Source organism: Macaca thibetana, chromosome 11 (genome assembly GCF_024542745.1).
Source record: "Macaca thibetana thibetana isolate TM-01 chromosome 11, ASM2454274v1, whole genome shotgun sequence".
NCBI classification, from domain to species: Eukaryota; Metazoa; Chordata; class Mammalia; order Primates; family Cercopithecidae; genus Macaca; species Macaca thibetana.
In genome coordinates, this window is record NC_065588.1 from 108,139,666 (window position 1) to 108,161,499 (window position 21,834).

General features: G+C 41.1%; 2 protein-coding genes across 14 annotated transcripts in view; one reads left to right on the forward strand and one right to left on the reverse strand.

Moving 5' to 3' along the window:
- The window catches only part of ERP29 (endoplasmic reticulum protein 29), a 221,605-nt gene that overhangs the window by 148,003 nt on the left and 51,768 nt on the right, over positions 1–21,834 (forward strand). The gene's annotated exons all lie outside the window — the stretch shown is intronic.
- TMEM116 (transmembrane protein 116) overlaps positions 1–21,834 on the reverse strand; it is a 117,668-nt gene that overhangs the window by 54,822 nt on the left and 41,012 nt on the right. For 9 of the 13 annotated variants that reach the window (XM_050749827.1, XM_050749826.1, XM_050749837.1 and 6 more), the window contains 6 exons: positions 19,280–19,329; positions 18,284–18,367; positions 17,814–17,952; positions 14,613–14,757; positions 13,303–13,376; positions 12,026–12,554 (listed from right to left, as the gene is read on the reverse strand). In XM_050749827.1, coding sequence (XP_050605784.1) covers positions 12,348–12,554; positions 13,303–13,376; positions 14,613–14,757; positions 17,814–17,952; positions 18,284–18,367; positions 19,280–19,329 — 699 coding nt within the window. In that variant the 3' untranslated portion in view covers positions 12,026–12,347. Of the gene's footprint in view, positions 1–1,106; positions 8,858–12,025; positions 12,555–13,302; positions 13,377–14,612; positions 14,758–17,813; positions 17,953–18,283; positions 18,368–19,279; positions 19,330–21,834 lie in introns of those variants that run through there. The other 4 variants (XR_007717859.1, XM_050749829.1, XM_050749831.1 and 1 more) reach the window with 2 other exon arrangements.

Genomic DNA, 21,834 nt, shown 5'->3' on the forward strand with positions numbered 1-21,834 from the left:
GATTTGGGAATTGGATATAGAAGTGGTTTATGTTGAAAGCAGTGGCTAATTTATTAAAAAGTTATACCCGGCCAGGTGTGGTGGCTCACTCCTGTAGTCCCAGCACTTTGGGAGGCTGACGTGGGCGGATCTCTTGAGCCCAGGAGTTCAAGCCAGCCTGGTCAACTTGGTGAAACCTCATCACTACAAAAGAACCCAAAAAATGTTATACCTACTTCTACCTCCACTAAGAAGACATGGAAGGTAGCTGAGAATTGAAGATATTTATGGAACACTTCATTCACCAAAAGCAGAATATACATTCTTCTCAAGCTCATATGATATATTCCCTAAGACCACATTGTGGGCTATAAAACATAGTTCAGCAAAATTTTAAAAACAGAAATCATACAAAGTATGCTCCTGGACCACAGTGAAATTATTTTTGAAAAAATATATAAACTATTTATTAACTGTACACTTAAAAACAGTAAAGATGGTAAATCAGATCTATATTTTTATTTCAATTTAAAAAATAAAAAATAAATTTCTTAAAAATGTAATTATATTAGAAGTCAGTAACAGAGAGATAGCTGGAAAATCCTAAAATATCTAGAGATGAAACAATACACTTCTAAATAACACATGGGTCACCCAGGCATGGTGGCTCATGCCTGTAATCCCAGCACTTTGAGAGGCCAAGGGGGTGGACTGCTTGAGCAAGACAAGCCTGGGCAACACAGGGAGACCTCATCTCTCCAAAAAATGAAAAATTAGCTGGACTAATTAGCTGATGGCATGCGCCTATGGTCCCAGCTACTCGGGAGGCTAAGGCAGGAGGATCACTCCAGCCTGAGCAACAGCGTGAGACCATCTCAAAAATAATAAATAAATAAATAACATATGGGTCAAAGCAGTCTCAAGAGAAATTTTAAAATATTTTGAACTAAATTAAAATGAAATACAACTTGTCAAAATTTTGTGGGATGCAGTGAAAGTAATACTTCAATGAAATTTATAGCACCTAATGAATATATTAGGAAAGAACATCTAAAATCAATCATCTTAGCTTCATTTTAGGAAACTAGAGAAAGAAAAGCAATGTAAGCCTAAAGCAAACAGAAGAAAAGAGATACAAAAATAAAAGCTGAAATAAATAAAACTGAAAATAAGAAATCTACTGAGAAAAGGAATGAAACCAATGTTTCTTTGGAAAAAATCAACATAATTGATAAACCTCTAGGTAAAGTAACGAAGAAAAAACTAGAAAAGACATAAATTGCTAATATCAGAAATGAAAGAGGGGCCATCACTACTGATCCCATAAACATTAATTTGAATAATAAATATTAGAAATACTTCCATGCCCACAAATTTAATGAGATGAAATATACCAGTTCCTAGAAAGACATAATCTGGTAAAGCTCACACAAAAAGAAACAGATCATCTTAGTGTAGCCTGTATCTATTTAAAAATTGAATCAATAATTAGTAACTTTCCAAAAAGGAAAGCACCAGGCCTAGATGGGGGTTTCCACCAAATATTTAAGAAAGAAGCAATACTGGCTGGTCATGGTGGCTCACACCTGTAATCCTAGCACTTTGGGAAGCTGAGGCGGGTGGCTCACAAGATCAGGAGTTCAAGACCAGCCTGGCCAAGATGGTGAAACCCTGTCTCTACTAAAAATACAAAAATTAGCTGGGCGCCATGGCAGGTGCCTGTAATCCTAGCTACTTGGGAGGCTGAGGCAGGAGAATTGCTTGAACCCAGGCGGCAGAGGTTGCAGTGAATCGAGATCGTGCCACTGCACTCCAGTCTGGGCGACAGAGGGAGATTCCAGCTCAAGAAAAAAAAAAAAAAAGAAAAAAGGAAAAAAAGAAAGAAGCAAAACCAATTAGCTACGATCTCTTCCAGAAAACGGTAGCTGAGAGAACATTTCCTAAATCATTCTATGAAGCCAGCATTACCCTAATACTAAAACCAGATAAAGACAATCAAAGCAAAACTACAGACCGTATCTTTTATGAACACAGATGAAAAAATTTTCAACAAAATATTAGCAAATTGAACCAATGTATATAAAGACTTACACACCACAACCAAGTGGGATTTAGTGCAGGTATACAAGGCTGGTTCAGCATTCAAAAATCAATTAAAATAATCTATTATATCAATGGGCTAAAGAAGAAAAACCATATAATACACAGTAGATGCAGAAAAAGCATTTGACAAAATCGACACATATTCATAATAAAACCTCTCAGCAAACTAGGAATAGAGGGGAGCTTGATTTTAAAAAAATCAACTTGATAAAAAAATCTATCTACAAAAAACCTATAGCTAACATCATACTTAATGGTGAGAAACTGCATGCATTCCTACTAAGATTGGGAATAAGGTAAGGATGACACCTTTCAACACTTCTGTTCAACTTCATACTGGAAGTCCTAGCTAACACCATAAAACAAGAAAAGGAAATAAAAGGCAAACAGATTGAGATTTAAGAAACAAAACCGTCTTTGCCTACAGATGACACAATTATCTATGTAGAAAAATCCCGAAGAATAGGCAAAAACAAAAAACAAACCACCCTTCTGGAACTAAGATGTGATTATAGGAAGGTTACAGGTTACAAAGTTAATATAAAAAATCAATCACTTTCCGACATACTAGCAATAAACAAGTAGAATTTGAAATTATAACCATAATACCATTTACATGAGAACCCCCAAAGGGAGAAATACTTAGGTATAAGTCTAATGAAATACGTGCAAGACCTATATGAGGAAAACTGCAAAACTCTGCTGAAAGAAATCAAAGGAGGTCTAAATACATGGAGCCATATTTCCTGTTTATAGATAGGAAGACTCAATACTGTTAAGATGTTCTTCCCACCTTGATCTACAGATTCAAGGCAATCCCAATCCAAAGCCCAGCAAATTATTTTGCGAACACAAACTGAATCTAAAGTTTATAAGGAAATCACAAACCAACACAATACTGAAGAAACACAAAGTTGAAGGACTGACACTATCTGACTTAAAAATTTACTATAAGGTTATAGTAATTAAGACAGTGTGATCTTGGTGGAAGAGTGGACAAGTGGATCAATAAAACAGAATAGAGAATCCAGGAACAGACCCACAAAAATACAGTCAATCAACTGATTTCTGACAAAGGAGCAAAGGAAATTCAATGGAGAGAATACAGCACAAATGGTGCTGCAACAAGTAGACATCCACATTACAAAAAAAAAAAAAAAAAGGAATCTAGACACAGAACTTACTCCTTACACAAAAATTAACTCAGAATGAATCATATACTAAAATGTAAAATGCAAAGCTGTACAACTTTCAGGCTGGAGTGCAGTGGTGCCATTTTGGCTCACTGCAACAACCCCTGTCTCCCAGGCTCAAGCGATCCTCCCACCTCAGCTTCCTGAGTAGCCGGAACCACAAGTGCACACCACCACACCCAGTTAATTTTTTGTATTTTTGGTAGAGATGGGCTTTTGCCATGTTGTCCAGGCTGGTCTTGAACTCTTGAGCGCCAAGCAATCCACCTGCCTCAGCTTCCCAAAGTGCTGGGATTACAGCCGGCCATCGTGCCCAGCCAATGATGACTTCTTAGAGACAACACCAAAAAAGCATGATCCATGAAAGAAAAAAATGGTAAGTTGGACTTCAATAACATTTTTAAAATCTGCACTGTCAAAGACACTGCTAAGAGAATGAAAGGACAAGCAATAGACTGAGACAAAATATTTCAAAAATGCATATATGATAAAAGATTTGTACCTAAATATACAAAGAACTCTTAAAACTCAATAAGAAAACAATCCGATTTTAAAAAGGGCGTAAGATCTGACCAGACACCTTACCAAAGATATACAGATGGCAAATAAGCACATGAAAAAATTCTCAATATCATATGACATTAGGGAATTGCAAAACGAAGCCGGGTGCGGTGGCTCACACTTGTAATCCCAGCACTTTGGGAGGCCGAGGTGGGCAGATCAGGAAGTCAGAAGATCGAGACCATCCTGGCTAACATGGTGATACCCCGTCTCTACTAAAAATACAAAAAATTAGCCAGGTGTGGTGGCACGTGCCTGTAGTCCCAGCTACTCGGGAGGCTGAGGCAGGAGAATCACTTGAACCAGGGAGGCAGAGGTTGCAGTGAGCTGAGATTGCACCACTGCACTCCAGCCTGGGTGACAGAGCGAGACTCTGTCTCAAAAATCAAACAAACAACAACAACAACAAACACCGATACCTATTAAAATGTCTAAAACACAAAACACTGACAATACCAAAAGCTGACTAGAATGTGGAGCATCAGGAACTGTAATCCACTGAACAATGGTATAGCCACTTTGGAAGATAGTTTGGCAGTTTCTTACATTACACATGGGCTTACTATATGATCCAGCAATCATGCCCCTAGGTATTTACTCAAAAACTTATGTACACACAAAACCTGTATACAAATGCTTACAGCAGCATATTCATAATGGCCAAACACAGGAAAATGTCCTTCAATTGGCAAGATTTGCCTTCATAAGTGAGTAAATAAACATACTGTGGTACATCCAGAGTGAAATATAATTCAGTGATGAAAAGAAATGATCTGTAAGGTCACAAAAAGACATAGAGGAAACTTACATGGATATTGTCGAGTAAAAGAAGACAATATCTTGTCTGAAAAGGTTACATACTGTATGCTAAAGATATGTCATTTGAAAAACACAACACTATAAAGCAAGCAAAAAGACCAGTGGTTGCCAGGGGTTTGGAAAGAGGGAGAGATAAATAGGTGGAACACAAGGGATTTTTAGGGCAGTGAAACTGTTCTGTACAACATGGCAATGGTGGCTACATGACATTATACATTTGTCAAAACTCATACAAGTATATAACACAAAAAATGAGCCCTAATGTAAACTATGGACTTTAGTTTATAATAATGTATCAGTATTGGTTCATCAATTGTAACAAATGCACCACACTAATGAAAAAGGCTAATGGTGAAATCCTGTGTGGAGGTAGAGGAGGTATATGAGAACACTGTAATATCAGTTCAGTTTATATTTTCTCTTCTTTTTTTTCTTTTTGAGACAGAGTATTGCTCTGTTACCCAGGCTGGAGTAAGTGGTGCTACCACAGCTCACTGCAGCCTTGACTACTCTGGCTCAAATGATCTTTCCACCTCAGCCTCCTGAGTAGCTGGGACTACAGGTGCGTGCCACCACGGCTGGCTTTTTTCTTTCCTTTTCTTTTCTTTGAGATGGAGGCTTGCCTTGTCGCCCAGGCTGGAGTGCAGTGGCACGATCTCGGCTCACTGCAAGCTCCGCCTCCTGGGTTCACGCCATTCTCCTGCCTCAGCCTCCCGAGTAGCTGGAATTATAGGTGCCCGCCACCACGCTTGGCTAATTTTTTGTATTTTTAGTAGAGACGGGGTTTCACCGTGTTAGCCAGGATGGTCTCGATCTCCTGACCTCGTGATCCACCCGTCTCAGCCTTCCAAAGTGCTAGGATTACAGGTGTGAGCCACTGCACCTGGCCATGCCTGGCTAATTTTTTTTGTACTTTCGGTAGAGACAGGGTTTCACCTTGTTGCCCAGGCTGGTCTCAAATTCCTGGGCTCAAGCGATCCACTTGCCTTGGCTTCCCAAAGTGCTGGGATTATAGGCATGAGCCATAGCACCCTACCGAGCTCAATTTTTCTGTAAACCTAAAACTGCTCCACAAAATAAAGCCTACTGGCCAGGCGTGGTGGCTCACACCTGTAATCTCAGCACTTTGGGAGGCCGAGGCAGGAGGACCACTTGAGGCCAGGAGTTTCATACCAGCCTGGGCAACATGGTGAAACCCCATCTCTACTAAAAATATGACAATTAGCCAAGCATGGTGGTGGGCACCTGTAATCCCAGATACTCAGGAGGCTGAGGTAGGAGAATCACTTGAACCTGGGAGGCAGGGGTTGCAGTGAGCCAAGATCGCTCCATTGCACTCCAGCCTGGGCAACAAGAGTGAAACTCCGTCTCAAAAAACAAAACAAAACAAAATAAGGATTTAATATCAGAATGCAATTGGAAAATGTCTCCGATTCACAAAAATGACAGTGAGCTGGGATGCTGGATATGTGTTTTCACAGGGAGCATTTCTACTGGGAAGAGCCAAATAAATTACAATGCCTCCATCAGAGATGCACAGTACGAGATTATAATGGGCTATTATACACATTATCTTGGTCTCAGAGAAGAGATGCTGATGCCCTAGATATAAGTACATCTGAGAGATTTATTCCCTAGACTCTGGAACATTTAAAACAACTTGGGTCTCTAGATTCCTAAAGATCAAATCTCTTTTTCCTTTCCATGTTACTTATGTATTATAGGAAAGGTCTACTCATACTTCCTTCCAGGACTTGCTGGTTTTTTTGTTTGTTTGTTTGTTTTTAAGCCGATCCCTGGTGTTTCATATTCAGGATCTCATAGCTGATTCCCCTTATACTAATGGACATATATCATATCAAATAGGGAAGTGCCCATATCTCAGATGCAGAAGTAATTTTAGAGCAAGGATCAAAATCAGTCTATTTAAATGAGGTAAACGTCCATGCAGAAGAGATTCTTAGGACAACAAAGTGGTAGGTCAAAGACCATGCCCACAAACTCTTTTGGAGGCAGAAAAGGTTTGGGGGTTTGAAATGGACTGTGTGGTACAGAGTAGAGAATGGTGCAAGAGGCACTGGACAGCAGAGGCCTGTGACCTACCCAGAGACCCACAAAAGCCTGCTCTGGAACCTTTAGATTCAATGAGCCAAAAGAATAACATATGCCAGGAGAGGTGGTAGAAGCTGTTCCATGGGCACTACAACTGACAGAAAAAGGTTATTTTTTTTCCTTTTCTTGAGGCCTGATCCTGGGTCATGGAACTTGCTGAACCTCTGAAATCTTCCTCTCCTTGGTATATTCTTCCATGAAAACAGCAGGAGGCAGGGCGTTTGGCTCATGCCTATAATCCCTGAACTTCGGGAGGCTAAGGCAGGCAGATCGTCCTATGTCAGGCGTTCAAGACCAGCCTGGCCAACATGGCGAAACCCCTCTCTACTAAAAATACAAAAATTAGCCGGGTATGGTGGCAGGTGCCTGAAATCCCAGCTATTCAAGAGGCTGAGGCAGGGAGAATTGCTTGAACCCAGGAGGCGGAGGTTGCAATGGGCTGAGATCACGCCATTGCACTCCAGCCTGGGCGACAGAGCAAGACTCCTTCTCAAAAAACAAACAAACAAAACAAACAAAAACAACAGCAGGAGTTCAGCTAAAGAGCACTAAAATGTTGAGGTAGGTTGCAAAGTAAGGACAATCATGGAGAGAGAGGAGTAGGAATAAACATGATCAAAAGGCAGGTGTCATCATGTAATACTCAGGTGAGAGCAGCTATCCTTCTGGCAGGCAGCATAGCTTTGAGCTTTAACCAAACAACTATATCACTGACAAAGTCTGGGTCCAGGAAAAACAACTGAGATACAGAGGTCCAGGATTATTGGCTGCTTCACTTGGGCCATGACAATGACATCCCTAATTAATTACTTTGCCTCCCTCTTGATCCTTCTTCTGTGAAATCAAGCGGTCATAGGTAAAGTTTGGAATGATTTGTATTTTATTTATTTAGAAACAGGGTCTCACTCTGGCACCCAGGCCACCTAGGCTGGAATGCAATAGTGTAATCATAGCTCACTGTAACCTCAAACTCCTATGCTCCAGTGATCCTCCTGTGTCAGCCTCCTTGAGTAGCTAGGACTACAGGCACATGCCACCACGCCTGGCTAATTTTTTTATTTTTTTGTAGAGAAGGGGTCTTGTTATGTTTCCCAAGCTGGTCTCAAACTTCCGGCCTCAAGTAATCCATCCACCTCAGCCTCCTGAAGTGCTGGAATTATAGGTGTGAGTCACCATGCCTAGCCTTGGAAATATTTTTCATCCAGGAATCCCTACATGGGGTTTTGAGAATGGGGGAAATATCTTTATTATAAAATAGTCGTCCTAGAAACCTGATGATATTCAGAGGACTAGAAGAAAAAGGAGAAAAGGTGGTCTATGTCTTAATATGCGAAAATGGAATATTATTAAATCTGAAGCAAAATTAAGGATTGTTAGTCAAAAACTTCCCTATCTGTACACATTAAAATGAGAAATAAAGCTTGGGCATGCCTTTTACACAGGATCACTGTTACTATAATGCAGAATCAACAGGTGACCTAGAGTCTTTGGTGACTATCAGCACTTTAAAGGACCTTTTAAGAACTGGACTTCTGGTGGGGCACAGTGGCTCATGCCTGTAATCCCAGCACTTTGGGAGGCCAAGGCGGGTGGATCACCTGAGGTCAGGAGTTCAAGACCAGCCTGACCAACATAACGCAAACAATTTTGAACATATGGTTTACAGCATATCTTGAAATAAGGATTCAGAGCAGAATAGAGCCCAGACCACATGCCCCATATATGGTTGCTTCCCAAATATGTAGAAATGTTTCTTGTGGTTGACAATAAGTGATTACAAATGTGGAATAATATAATGTGACCAACATTACACAGATGGTAACAGATGTACACACGCTGGTCAAGTGGTACAATAAGGAGCTAAATAGTACTTACTGGTTAGTTATATGGACTAGTTTGGAGATACGGACAGAGAGAAGGCTAGTGCAAATGCCCCTGAATCTGCAGAAAACGTTTCAAAAATTTAACTGCTGGAGAGACCGGCCGGCACCCCTTCAGAAAGGTGAAACATGTTGTTGCTCATATTTGGATCATTGTTCAAAATCCCAGAAAGTACCAGGGCTATGCATTTCTCAGTTGTATCTGTAGAGCTAAGAATACAATGAGTGTTGAATCTTTCTTTCATGAAGATATATCCCACTTTGCAGCTCTCATAACTCATGAGCTTGGCCACAGCTTGGATATAAAACATGACTATATGGCCTACAAGTGTCATGGCCAGAACCTCTATACTATGCATAAATTTATTACTACAGATATGGGCTACAGCAACTGAAGCTTCCACTGCTTCCATTAGTTTTTGCATAGGCACAGAGAAGACTGCCGGTTTAATAAACTTGAGCACCAAATCTCCTTTGGAAAACCATATTGTGGGAACGAGACAGTGATGACAGAGAAGAATGCAAGTGTGGCAATGTCCATGATTGTGAAAGGGATCACGATTATCTACCCTCAGGGTTCAGACATGCATTTGGACATGCCTTGTCTGTCATAAGGGTTCAGATTATGCATTTGGATTCTGTTGCAGACACTGCAAATTGCCAAACCCAACCACACCCTGCTGCCTCAGTGTACGTGAATATGACCTCCGAGAGTACTTTAATGGCACCTCTGAGTGGTGCCACACAGATACATACAAGGAAGATGGCATCCCTTGCAAAGAACAAGGTTATTGTTACCAGGGCCAGTGCAGAAGCCTAGAGAATCAGTGCATTAAAATCTCTGGAAAGGGCACATGAGCTGCTTGGAAAAATTATCATTACCAAGGGGGATAGGTTTGGAAACTGGCAGTGAGTCTAAAGGATTGCTTAAAGTCTTAAGGAAGTACAAGGCCAAATATGTAAGATGTGAGACTGCTATGTGAAAACATCTAAAGATCCCACACACTGAAAAACATCAAACACACATTTCCCCATGCAGGACATGTAGTGTTGGAGTATAAACAGGGCTGATGAGGGGGAGGTAAAAGATAGTCCATGTGGTCCACAAAAGATCTGTATCAATCAGTCGTGCTTAGATACCACTGTACTCCACTATGACTGCAACCTGGACAAGTGTCATGGGAGGGTTGTTTGCAACAATTTTAAGAACTAGCACTTGTCTACAACTATGCCCCTCCTACATGAGAATATAATGGTTAGGAGGCAGTCTAACAGTGGCCCAGCTCCACACATCCCCTCTGACTCTCAGTATGACAAAAAGCTGATAATCCTAATTCAAGTCTTACCTAGCCACTTATTATTTCTCATTCCTACCATCTTGTTTGCTTACATCCATGATCTAAGAAACTGTCAGTACATCACTGGAACAGCAAGATGAACAAACCTGAAAAATATTTGATAATTACCTTCTTTCTGGTAATAAGGCCAAATATGAAGTGATACTGAAAGAACCCTTTTTTTTTTTTCTTGAGCCGGAGTCTCGCTCTGTAGCCCAGGATGGAGTGCAGTGGCCGGATCTCAGCTCACTGCAAGCTCCGCCTCCCGGGTTCACGCCATTCTCCGGCCTCAGCCTCCCGAGTAGCTGGGACTACAGGCGCCCGCCACCTCGCCCGGCTAGTTTTTTGTATTTCTTAGTAGAGACGGGGTTTCACCGTGTTAGCCAGGATGGTCTCGATCTCCTGACCTCGTGATCCACCCGTCTCGGCCTCCCAAAGTGCTGGGATTACAGGCTTGAGCCACCGCGCCCGGCCGAAAGGACCTTTTAAGAAATGGACTTCTGATCGGGCGTGGTGGCTCACGCCTGTAATCCCAGTACTTTGGGAGGCCGAGGTGGGTGGATCACCTGAGGGCAGGAGTTTGAGACCAGCCTGGCCAACATGGTGAAACCCTGTCTCTATTAAAAACACAAAAATTAGCTGGGCATGGTGGCATGTGCCTGAACCCGGGAGGCGGAGGTTGCAGTGAGCTGAGATCATGCCAACGCACTCTACCCTGGGCGACAGACCGAGACTCTGTCTCAAAAAAAAAAAGACTGGGCTTCTTGGTTCTGGTGTCCCTCAGGGACTATGGATATAGGAATTCTTTCTTGCTTCCATCTATTTTTCTATATGCTGACTGCTTAGTAGTTTTTAAATGAAAAGAAGTTAACACAGCTTTCTAGGTGAAGCAGTCTTTTTTTGTTCTGTGCTATCATGAAATCAGGTCTCAGGATCTCTGGGACAATGAGAAGCCTCAAGATATGATCTTGACAGAATAAGGCCAGGTTACCCTCCATAACTTCCATGAAGCTCATGGTCTAAAACTGAAAGAGCTATCATTGAGCTCCCTGACATTTCTATAGAGAGCTCTTTTGGAAAGATCTCTGTAACTTACTTATCAGAATATCCTGTCTAATCTTCCATTATAATCCTCTTAGTCAATTTCTCTAATCTTAAAGATTTTGCCTTGGACATACCAAGGTATGCATCAAGTGAGAATAAGACCACCTTTGTGATCATCAGATTATTAGGTCTAGATGTTTTGATTACTTATCATTCCAGTCACCTTGTCCATTTGGCTTTCCCTTTGTTTCGGCATCATAGTATATGATGCTCTGGCCTCAGACTGGCCTTCATAACTTAGCTGGAGAAACCAAGTATCACTGTTACATGATTCACGAGGAAGAAACAGATTAGATAGATATTCCTGCCCCAGAATGAAGCTCTGGAGTCTGAGAATCTTTTCTTTCCCAAAAGATTTAAATTTTACCTATAAGTCACTAATTTGCTTGTTCACTCATTTATCCTATAAACATATATTTAGCACTTACTATTAGGCTGAACCATGTGAAATTGATATTAGACCATTTTCACCTATAAAAATGGCAAGTTGTTCATACTGTTCAACCTAACTTTATACTTTGATAAATGAACACAATGAAACCAACCTTGTACTTCTGCTTATAAATGCAAGTTAACAGTTATTGATTACTAGAGGTTTTTTTAGTCTCTATTTCTCATAAATCTTATTGTCCCTCTAACTTCAAAAGATTAGTCTTAGTATTCTAGAATGGGGTGATCCCTATTGTTCAAGTCCTAGAACAGAATTGAACATATGAGACTAAGATGTGGTGTGTCTAAAGATCCCACTGTCACTTTTTTATAGTAGTTTTCTTTATGAGTTTCCAAAACTCTTCACAGAATAGAAACCCAGGATTTTCTGTGTCCAACTTTAGAGACAGTAATAGCAATAGCAAGACCTGAGCAAGTTGTTGCATGTCCCCTACCCCCACTTCCCCTGCAACCATGGAGTAGAGCGCCTTGAAATGACACATATAAATAATAATCTAGAATTTATTTTTTCTAGAAAAGACTTAGACAAATCTAATATCCATCAAGGTAACATGAGTCTATCTCTGAGATGGAAAGTGTCTTCCTCTCCCTGAACCCCTAGACTTTAAGGATCACTAGTAAATCTGGGAATAACCGCAGAGATACTGCAAGTTCACCTAGAATGACTACCAACCAATGGCACTATATTTCCTTTGAGTTCTGCAGTTTAGGGCATAGTTAGAAAAGATTTAAGATGTCCTTTCCCAACATTCTTTCCAATCCATTAGCGCAGAATAACTCCAGTTCCTGGATGTTCCAGTATTGTAGTTTCAAAGAATGGTAGAAGTACTGGTAGGAAAAGTAAGGGCGGATTCCAGTGAATTTAAGCCCCTGCTATAGAATCTCTTCTGTGAGCATAATAATGGTGTCTGGGTATCTGCATCACGCCGAGCCTCCTGCTTTCGTTGGTGGAATTTGTGCTGCGTCCAGCCATATACTCCACAGTTGAGTAGACCCTGAGATGTTGCCGTCAGAGCCTGGAGGAGATGAAGGGGTGATGCAGCCCATGCTTCAGGTTTTCAGGGATCCAGGGAATAATTCCCACTCCCCTTATTCATAAAGCATTGTTACATTTTCCCTATCTCAAACATGAAGATCTGACTTCAGTTTTTTATATTTTTCTAGTTTGTCCTGAACTCACTCTCTACACTACACTGTTATGGATGACTAAGAGTTGGTCATATTTCTTAGTATATACACAGGGATAATGAAGTAGCTTCAATGCCCCTCCTTATTACCTCAGGGTAGCCTTGAGAAAACTCTCATCAGAATAGTCAGATAGCCCAAAAATCTTCTTAAACCCAATAAATAAAAAAAAGAGAGATGATCATTCCATCCCCTCCTCATCATTCACCAAGAATAGCTCATTTATCCCATTCAATTCACTCTGGATGGGAAAGAACCATGTCACTATCAATGTTTCATAAGAACATGCCTGGCAGATCTGGTTTATTTTTACTGTCCATTCCTTAAAAACACATCAGTAAAATGAAGTTGACCAGAGATATATATGCTCTGGAATGCATGGGGGTACTTTTACATCATCATCTACCTCGACTTTGAGAAAATTTTCACATTATTCATAACTGAGTGTAAATAATACATTTTCTATTTTGCAATGTTTAAATACCCTGAGGGAAAAATTGTGCTTACCGAGTAAAGGTAGTATAAGAAAATAGGCTGAGCGGGTATAAGAACAGAGATACTAGATGTTGAAGGTGTTACCTGGAGAACATAAAGGGCCATGTGAAGCTTGGTGTCCTGTGGCTTAGTCAGCTTTATGATCATCAGAATGACAGCTGTGAATACACAAAGTGTAAACCTTTTTTTCAGTCTTGACTGTCTAAAGTATCAGGTTCCTCCATACACATGCCTGAGCATTATCAGAATGGAAACAACAGGCATAATAAAATCCATCAGTGAGGTTAACGTGTTATGCAAACCAATGAGTCTTAGGCCTCCAACTTCTAGTCTTTATTGATGAAACTTTGTAGATTATTAGTGTAGTAATGGTAGCAGGATATACTATAGGAAGGTAATAATTTATACCTCCTATCAATTCAGATTTTCCCAAGCTCTTTCATAAAAATTATCCAATCTGGGTGGGCACAGTGGCTCATGCCTATAATCCCAGCACTTTGGGAGGCCAAGGTGGGCAGATCACCTGAGGGCAGGAGTTTGAGACCAGCCTGGCCAACATGGTGAAACCCTGTCTCTATTAAAAACACAAAAATTAGCTGGGCATGGTGGCATGTGCCTGTAATCCCAGCTACTTGGGAAGCTGAGGCAGGAGAATTGCTTGAACCTGTGAGGCGGAGGTTGTAGTGAGGTGAGATGGCACCACCACACTCCAGCCTGGGCAACAGAGGTAAGACTCTATCTCAAAAAAAAAAAAAATTATCCAACCTGATCCTCACTATAACCTTATGTACTAGGAAGGGCAGGTGTTAATATCTCCAAATCTGTCATGATGTTTTTTCCTCTTATATCGTGGTGCATCTCATGTCTAATTATCTTAATTTCTAAAACATAAGAAGCAAAAGGAGTTAAGGAGGTTAGTAAAAACTGGAAATATGGGTAGGGCCCATACAAATTTTATAAGCTGAATAGGAATTTGCAGCCATTCTTCTTTTTTTTTTTTTTTTTTTTGAGACAAAGTCTCGCCCTGTCGCCCAGGCTGGAGTGCAGTGGTGCGATCTCGGCTTACTGCAAGCTCTGCCTCCCGGGTTCACGCCATTCTCCTGCCTCAGCCTCCCAAGTAGCTGGGACTACAGGCGCCTGCCACCACACCTGGCTAATTTTTTTTTTTTTTTTTTTGGTATTTTTAGTAGAGATGGGGTGTCACTGCGTTAGCCAGGATGGTCTCGATCTCCCGACCTCATGATCCGCCCGCCTCGGCCTCCCAAAGTGTTGGGATTACAGGTGTGAGCCACCGCACCCGGCCACAGCCATCCTTCTTAGTGAGACCACTTTGCTTGATCAGAACCTAATAACTGCCCTCTTCACTGCCCATCTCTTCTCGTTAAGATACCTACCTGGGCCCCAACAGCAAAAGAAGGCCATTAGGTATAAGCGTACCCGCTGGTCCACAATGTGAATCACTGCCCACTGTTCACTCCCCAGAAAGCCAGATGACTTCACAAACTTCTTATACAATGTCTGGGCCCGGATAAGTAAGACCTAAATATGAGTACAGCAGTGAGCAGTTTGCTTAAAGCTTAGTAAAACGCCCCTCTATCCTCCTGTCATTTAAATCTATCCTCCTATCATTTAAAAAAGATTATTCTCTTAGAATCTCACAACAGGAATGACCCCATTCTCTTGTCTTTACTTTCTGAGATCAGGCTTTTTTTCTGAGAGAAAATTACTTTCAGAGTGAACTTTTACTAGGTTAGGGAAATGGACAGATACTAGCCAAACTTGCGTACCATGTTTAACACATGAACCTTACATCAGCCTCTGGGCATTTCCCCCTCTGAGGCTAATCACAGTTTACACAGGAAATTAAAAGTAAGCTCTAACTAGTTCCTCTTAAAACACTTTATTAGAGATTCTGTTAAAAAGTATTCTATGCTTAACACACTTAAACACTTTAGCACCATGGCTGAGCTTAAATTCTCAACTCTAAGCAACACAAGTTTTAGAAAGTCACTTCTTGCCGGGCGTGGTGGCTCACGCCTGTAATCCCAACACTTTGGGAGGCTGAGGCAGGCAGATCACAAGGTCAGGAGTTCAACACCAGCCTGACCAACATGGTGAAAACTGTCTCTACTAAAAATACAAAAATTAGCCAGTTGTGGTGGTGTGTGCCTGTAATTCCAGCTACTCAGGAGGCTGAGGCATCAGAATTGCTTGAACCCGGGAGGCAGAGGTTGTAGTGAGCTGAGATGCGCCACTGCACTCCAGCCTGGGCAACAGACCAAGACTCCGTCTCAAAAAAAAAAAAAAAAAAAAAAAAAAAGAAAAAGAAAAAGAAAAAAAAAAGAAAGTCACTTCTTGCCTTTAGATGGAAAACAAATTGCTTTTCCATACTTCAGCTGTCTGAATAAGGTTTAGCTCATGAAACAAATATAAATCAGTTCAAAAGTTCAATGTGGTTTTTTGCAAAAAATAAATTAGATAACACTCTTGGTAACAAATCTGAGTATTTTTCCTAATCCAGATCTACTCTCTAAGTTAATAACCTCATTACTTAATCAAGTTCAGCCATGTACATAGTCTCTTTTCCCTACATAAGCATCAAAAGGAGACTGGATTTTGAGAATACTTACATCTAAAAGAATCAGTTCACCACCTGCTGATTTTTTTTTTTAAGAGATGGAGTCTTGCTCTGTCACCCAGGCTGGAGTGCAGTGGCATGATCTCAGCTCACTGCAACCTCCGCCTCCTGGGTTCAAGCAATTCTCCTCTCTCAGCCTCCCAAGTAGCTGGGACTACAGGTGCATGCTGCCATGCCCTGCTATTTTTTTTGTATTTTAGTAGAGACGGGGTTTCACTGTGTTGCCCAGGCGAGTCTTGAACTCCTGAGCTCAGGCAATCTGCCCACCTCAGCCTCCCAAAGTGCTAGGATTACAGGCATGAGCCACTATGCCTGGCCACCATCTGCTGATTTTTAAAGAATCTAGAATGCTAATTCTAAATATATATTGAAACCTGGGCTATTCTAAAGAAGCAATCAGGAATCCTCAAGGTGCCAGGATTTGGGACCTGTCTCTCTTGTTAGTCAGTTCCAAACGTAAACCATCAAACCCATTTTAATATGAACTAGTCATTGTGAACTCTTTACAACCTGACGAATTGAACTGAGTCATCTCGTATGTGTATGTATATGTGTGTGTGTGTGTGTGTGTGTGTGTGTGTGTGTGTGTGTGTGTGTGTGTGTCTGTTTTAAGACAGAGTATCGGGCCGGGCGCGGTGGCTCACGCCTGTAATCCCAGCACTTTGGGAGGCCGAGACGGGCGGATCACGAGGTCAGGAGATCGAGACCATCCTGGCTAACCCGGTGAAACCCCGTCTCTACTAAAAAATATAAAAAAACTAGCCGGGCGAGGTGGCGGGCGCCTGTAGTCCCAGCTACTCCGGAGGCTGAGGCAGGAGAATGGCGTGAACCCGGGAGGCGGAGCTTGCAGTGAGCTGAGATCCGGCCACTGCACCCCAGCCTGGGTGACAGAGTAAGACTCCGTCTCAAAAAAAAAAAAAAGAAAGAAAAAAAAGACAGAGTATCCTCTGTTGCCCAGGTTGGAGGGGCATGATCTCGGCTCACTGTGACCTCTGTCTCCTGGGTTCAAGCGATTCCCATGCCTCTGCCTCCTGAGTAGCTGGGACTATATGCACATGCCACCATGCCTGGCTAATTTTTGTATTTTTAGTAGAGACGGGGTTTAGCCATGTTGGCCAGGCTAGTTTCAAATTCCTGGCCTCAAGTGATCTACCTGCCTTGGCCTCCCAAAGTCCTGGTCTTACAGGTATGAGTCACTGTGCCCAGCCAAATTGAGCCATCTCTATAACTTATGTTTGAATTGCCAAAGGAAATTCCCCATAACTGTATCTAGTTCACAGGTACTAGTGAGATATACATTTGATCTGCAGGTAGATACCTTGTAATTCTTGAACTGAAATATAAAAAGAGGAGAAAATGATATGGAAAAATAGATATGGGAAATACAAAGGCATATTTGCTCATTTACTGCTTTTGTATGAAACAGTTATGTAACTTATCCCCTGGCTAATTATTATAATTGTACATCATCCTGATGACATGAAATGAGTATCTGAAAACTTCATGAGCCACTTAACACTTTAGCCCCAGTTAGACACAGCATAAATGCAAATTTAATGGCCAAATGAAGAATTTTAAAAAGAAAATTATTTTCTTATTTGGAAAATTAAATCAAAGTATATGTTCTGTGTTTCACAGTGTCATCCTAACTATGTAAAGGATATATTTGACACACGAGTTTTCTGGCCATGGGGGATTGATGAAGCCTATATTAGTTGTAGAGTGAGTATAATTTTCACCTAATGAATACAAGCTGTTTTCTCTCTCTTATCATTTGATTTGGGGAAGTGCAAAAGTCTGAGGCAATAATTATATTGTCAAGATCTCCTAGCTACTTTCTTAGTTCTAGGACCACAAGAAGTGCCTCTCTGCCCCATCTTTCCCAAGTCCTGGGAATACTGGCCCATCCCCCTCATTTCCCCATCTCTCCACAAAGGAAGGTAGGGTGGTACCATACCATAATGGTAAGGAGGCTGAGTACAAAGCTGCCCAGGAAAATGGTGATACCATAAAAATAAAGTGTGCTACAGACAGATGTGTTGGCAGAAGGTGGGAGTTCAGCCACGGCTGATGGTGGTGAGTGCATCAGGATACACCTAGGAAGAAAATCAATAAACAGAAGTACCACTACAGATGTAAGAAAAGAGCTGCTCAACAAAAGTTAATAAGCATGTTATTCTACTTATCATTTTGCTAACTCTTGACCATAAAACCTTGTCTCTCCCCCACAGACACATTATCTTGTAGTCACTTTGTGTTACACTTTTACTTAACGTATTTTTAGCCTTTACTACATCTTACTCCCTAGCCCATTTCTAATATTAGCACTTTGGTCAGAATGTATGTAGAAAGTCTTTTTCCAGCTTTATTTATAGAAACAAATAGGTGTAGTCTGCCATGAAAATGATACATTTAGTTCTTACTTACTTGTGGCTCTGACTGAAGTTTTGGAAACATTCGCTAGTATTGCCCAGACAGAATACAGGTGTCATCAATAGTAGAGGTATCAAGCTGGGAGGGAAAAAAAGTATCACCCTAATATCCAGTCTTTTTCATGCCCTTCCTCTTTTGCAGAATATTCTCCTGCTCTTCCCTCAACTCTATCATCTCACCAATCTCCACAAATAACACATTTCATTTCTTCAAGAAAAATACCTCAAATACCTTAGGTATTCCTTCTTTTCCAGTTCCTAGGGAAGTACAATGCAGTGGGGAATTAATTTTATATCTAGGTTAATGAACCCTACCATAGTTTCACAGAGAATCTCTGGGAGCTGTATGGTCAGATAAAAATGCAAGTGGGTCAAAGTGAAAGGAAAATCTACTAAGGAGTTCTGTGTGCAGTCTCTTTTACTTTCTGTGGTGACTAGGGATAATCTCATTCTCATCAGCCCCTTCTTGGAAGCTTTTCCAAAATGTAGCTTTAAATAGCCAGCTATTTATCCAACTAAATACAGCCAGCTTCCTGTAAGAGGAAAAGATCCAGGAGCAAAAGTCACAAAGTCTAAAACCAACTCTGATACGGCCACCACTTTAGGTGAGATCCAAACCCTTTCTGGACTCTGTAATCCTAAGAGTCTTACCCAATGTTATAAAATAGATGATATCCTGAAGACCGTCTATTACAACTCTTTATGATACAGGAAAAGGAATAAGTGATCCAAAGACTCAAAGAAATTTTTCAAGGTTACATAGAGTTGATGGTAGAATTGGAGCTAAAACCCAAATCTATAACATCAAGCTACTTCCCTATTCAACGTGGAAAAATGGAACCAATGAACACATATTTGTTGTTTCTAAGTTAGGCTCTGTGAGGACTTAGGAGTGACAACAGAAATAAAGGGCATTGTCCTATTTGTTCCCACCTGAACACCAGAATAATGAGAGTCTACACCTTGCTAAGAAGTAAAGAAAAAATCTTACCTTGAGAAAACAAAGGCCATTTGACCAACTCGACAAGTATAATCTATCACCTGTGAAAAGAACAAATGTGAGAAATGTCTTAAGACATTGTCAATCATATAATTATAAATACCAAGTCATCAGTTAACACTCAATAGAACAAAAAGATTTCCAAAAGCCAGTTTGCTTCTGTCAAGCAATATTTGCTATAAAATTCATCAAATAGATAGTTCCTTATTAGCACTGTATATAATAGAATTTTATCTCTATTACTATATTCTAAAAAGTACAACAACAACAACAAAGCCACAAAGAAAGCCTGCAGGAAGTAGCCTAATATGGAATTTGGGTACTCAAACAAATTCTCTTAAAAAGACAGGCATATATGAAATCATATAGTAATCCTCCATCTTCTAATAACAGTTCAGCTCTTTTCTCTTAGACCCAGAGAGGTGTGGACTTTTTCAGACTTTATGAGTGGAATGAAACCCTTCTTATAAGATGACCAGTAAAAAGTGTAATAGGCCAGGATTAGTATAATAGGGCAGGGTCAAATATGCCCTTTGGATGTAAGACTGTTAAGATACTAGATGATAGAACATTTTCAAAATCTTGACTTGTGTTAGACACTGTAAAACAACTTATAGAAGAATTATTCCTACCCTCTAGGACTTTATGATGTAAGACTGAATAGAACATCTTAAAGAAATAATAGAATTAAAAATAAGCTTTTTTCTAGTTTTTAGACAGAAAACAATATATTTGGAATGGCATTGTTAGGGATCAATAAGCATTAAGTGAGCAATTAATCAATAATCAGATATTGGTAATTAATCTGCCCCAAACAGTTTGGACCAGGAATAGGACAGCTACTGTTGACTTTAGGGAAACAAGTAAAATTGTTTTTTGTGACCCCTCCCACTCACTTCCCTTCTTCACTTTTCATTCTTTCCTCTGTCAGGTGGTTATCCTGTGTTTAACTCTTATTTTTACCTGGGTACCAATGAATCTCTGATAAAAAGCTTATTGTTGGCTGGGTGCCGTGGCTCACGCCTGTAATCCTAGCACTATAGGAGGCCGAGGCAGATGGATCACGAGGTCAAGTGATCAAGACCATCTGGGCCAACATGGTGAAACCTTGTCTCTACTAAAAATACAAAAATTAGCTGGCTGTGGTGGCATGCACCTGTAGTCCCAGCTACTCGGGAGGCTGAGGCAGGAGAATCGTTTGAACCCGGGAGGTGGAGGTTGCAGTGAGCAGAGATTACGCCACTGCACTCTGCACTCCAGCCTGATAACAGAATGAAAATCCGTCTCAAAAAAAAAAAAAAGTTTATGGCAGAAGTCTTGCGTTTATGGCAGAAGTCTTGCTAGGGTATTCAAAGAGAACTCAGGCTGAACACGGTGGCTCACATCTCTAATCCCAGCACTTGGGGAGGACAAGGCAGAAGGTTCACTTGAGCCCAGGAGTTTGAGACTAGCCTAGGCAACATAATATGACCCTCCCATCTCTACAAAACTACAATTAAAAAAAGAGAAAAGAAAAAATTAGCCAGGCATGGTGGCACACACCTGTGGTCCCAGCAACTTGGGAGGCTGAGATGGGGGGATCACTTGGACCCAGGAGACTGAGGCAGCAGTGAGCTGTGATCATACCACTGCACTCCAGCCTGAGTGACAGAGTGAAATCTTGTATCAAAAAAACAAAAAGAAAAGAAAACCCAAAGAAGAAAAAGTATCTTCAAAGCTCTTTGTGTGTGTGTGTGTGTGTGTGTGCGCGCGCGCGCGTGTGTATGTAGCTATAATAGCAGACTAATAGGTAGTAGAGTTAATATATCAGGCCGTGGTTGGGCATGGTGGCTTATGCCTGTAGTCCCAGCACTATGGTAGGCCAAGTGGGTGAATCACCTGAGGTCAGAAGTTCAAGACCAGCCTGGCCATGTCTCTACTGAAAATACAAAAATTAGCCGGGTATGGTGACATGCACCGGTAGTCCCAGCTACTTAGGAGGCTGAGGCAGGAGATCGCTTGAACCTGGGAGGCGGAGGTTGCAGTGAGTCAAGATCGCGCCACTGCACTCCAGCCTGGACAACAGAGTGAGACTCTGCCCCCAAATATATACACACACACACACACACACACACACACACACACACACATATATACACACATATAAATACTTTTTCCTCTTTGGGTTTTCATTTTTTTTTGAGACAAGGTGTTACCCAGGCTGGAGGGCAGTGGTATGATCACAGCTCACTGTGGCCTCAATCTCCTGTCCCCTACCAAAAAAAAAAAAAAAAATATCTCTCTCTCTCTCTCTCTCTCTCTCTCTCTCTCTCTCTTAGGCTAAAGCTTTTCTTCTTGAAACCAGTGACAGAGTATGGGTTATAAAGAGAAATATAGTATACGCATCTGTATGCATAGAAAGCAGTAGGATACCATATTTTAGAGCTAATCTCATGTCCTTCCCATTTTTCTTTCAAATATTTTTTGTTCTGCTGCCAGGAGCTCAAGCCTCAGAAAATTATTGCCCCATGTTTTCTCCATTCTTGGCTTCCAGTCTAATCATGGCA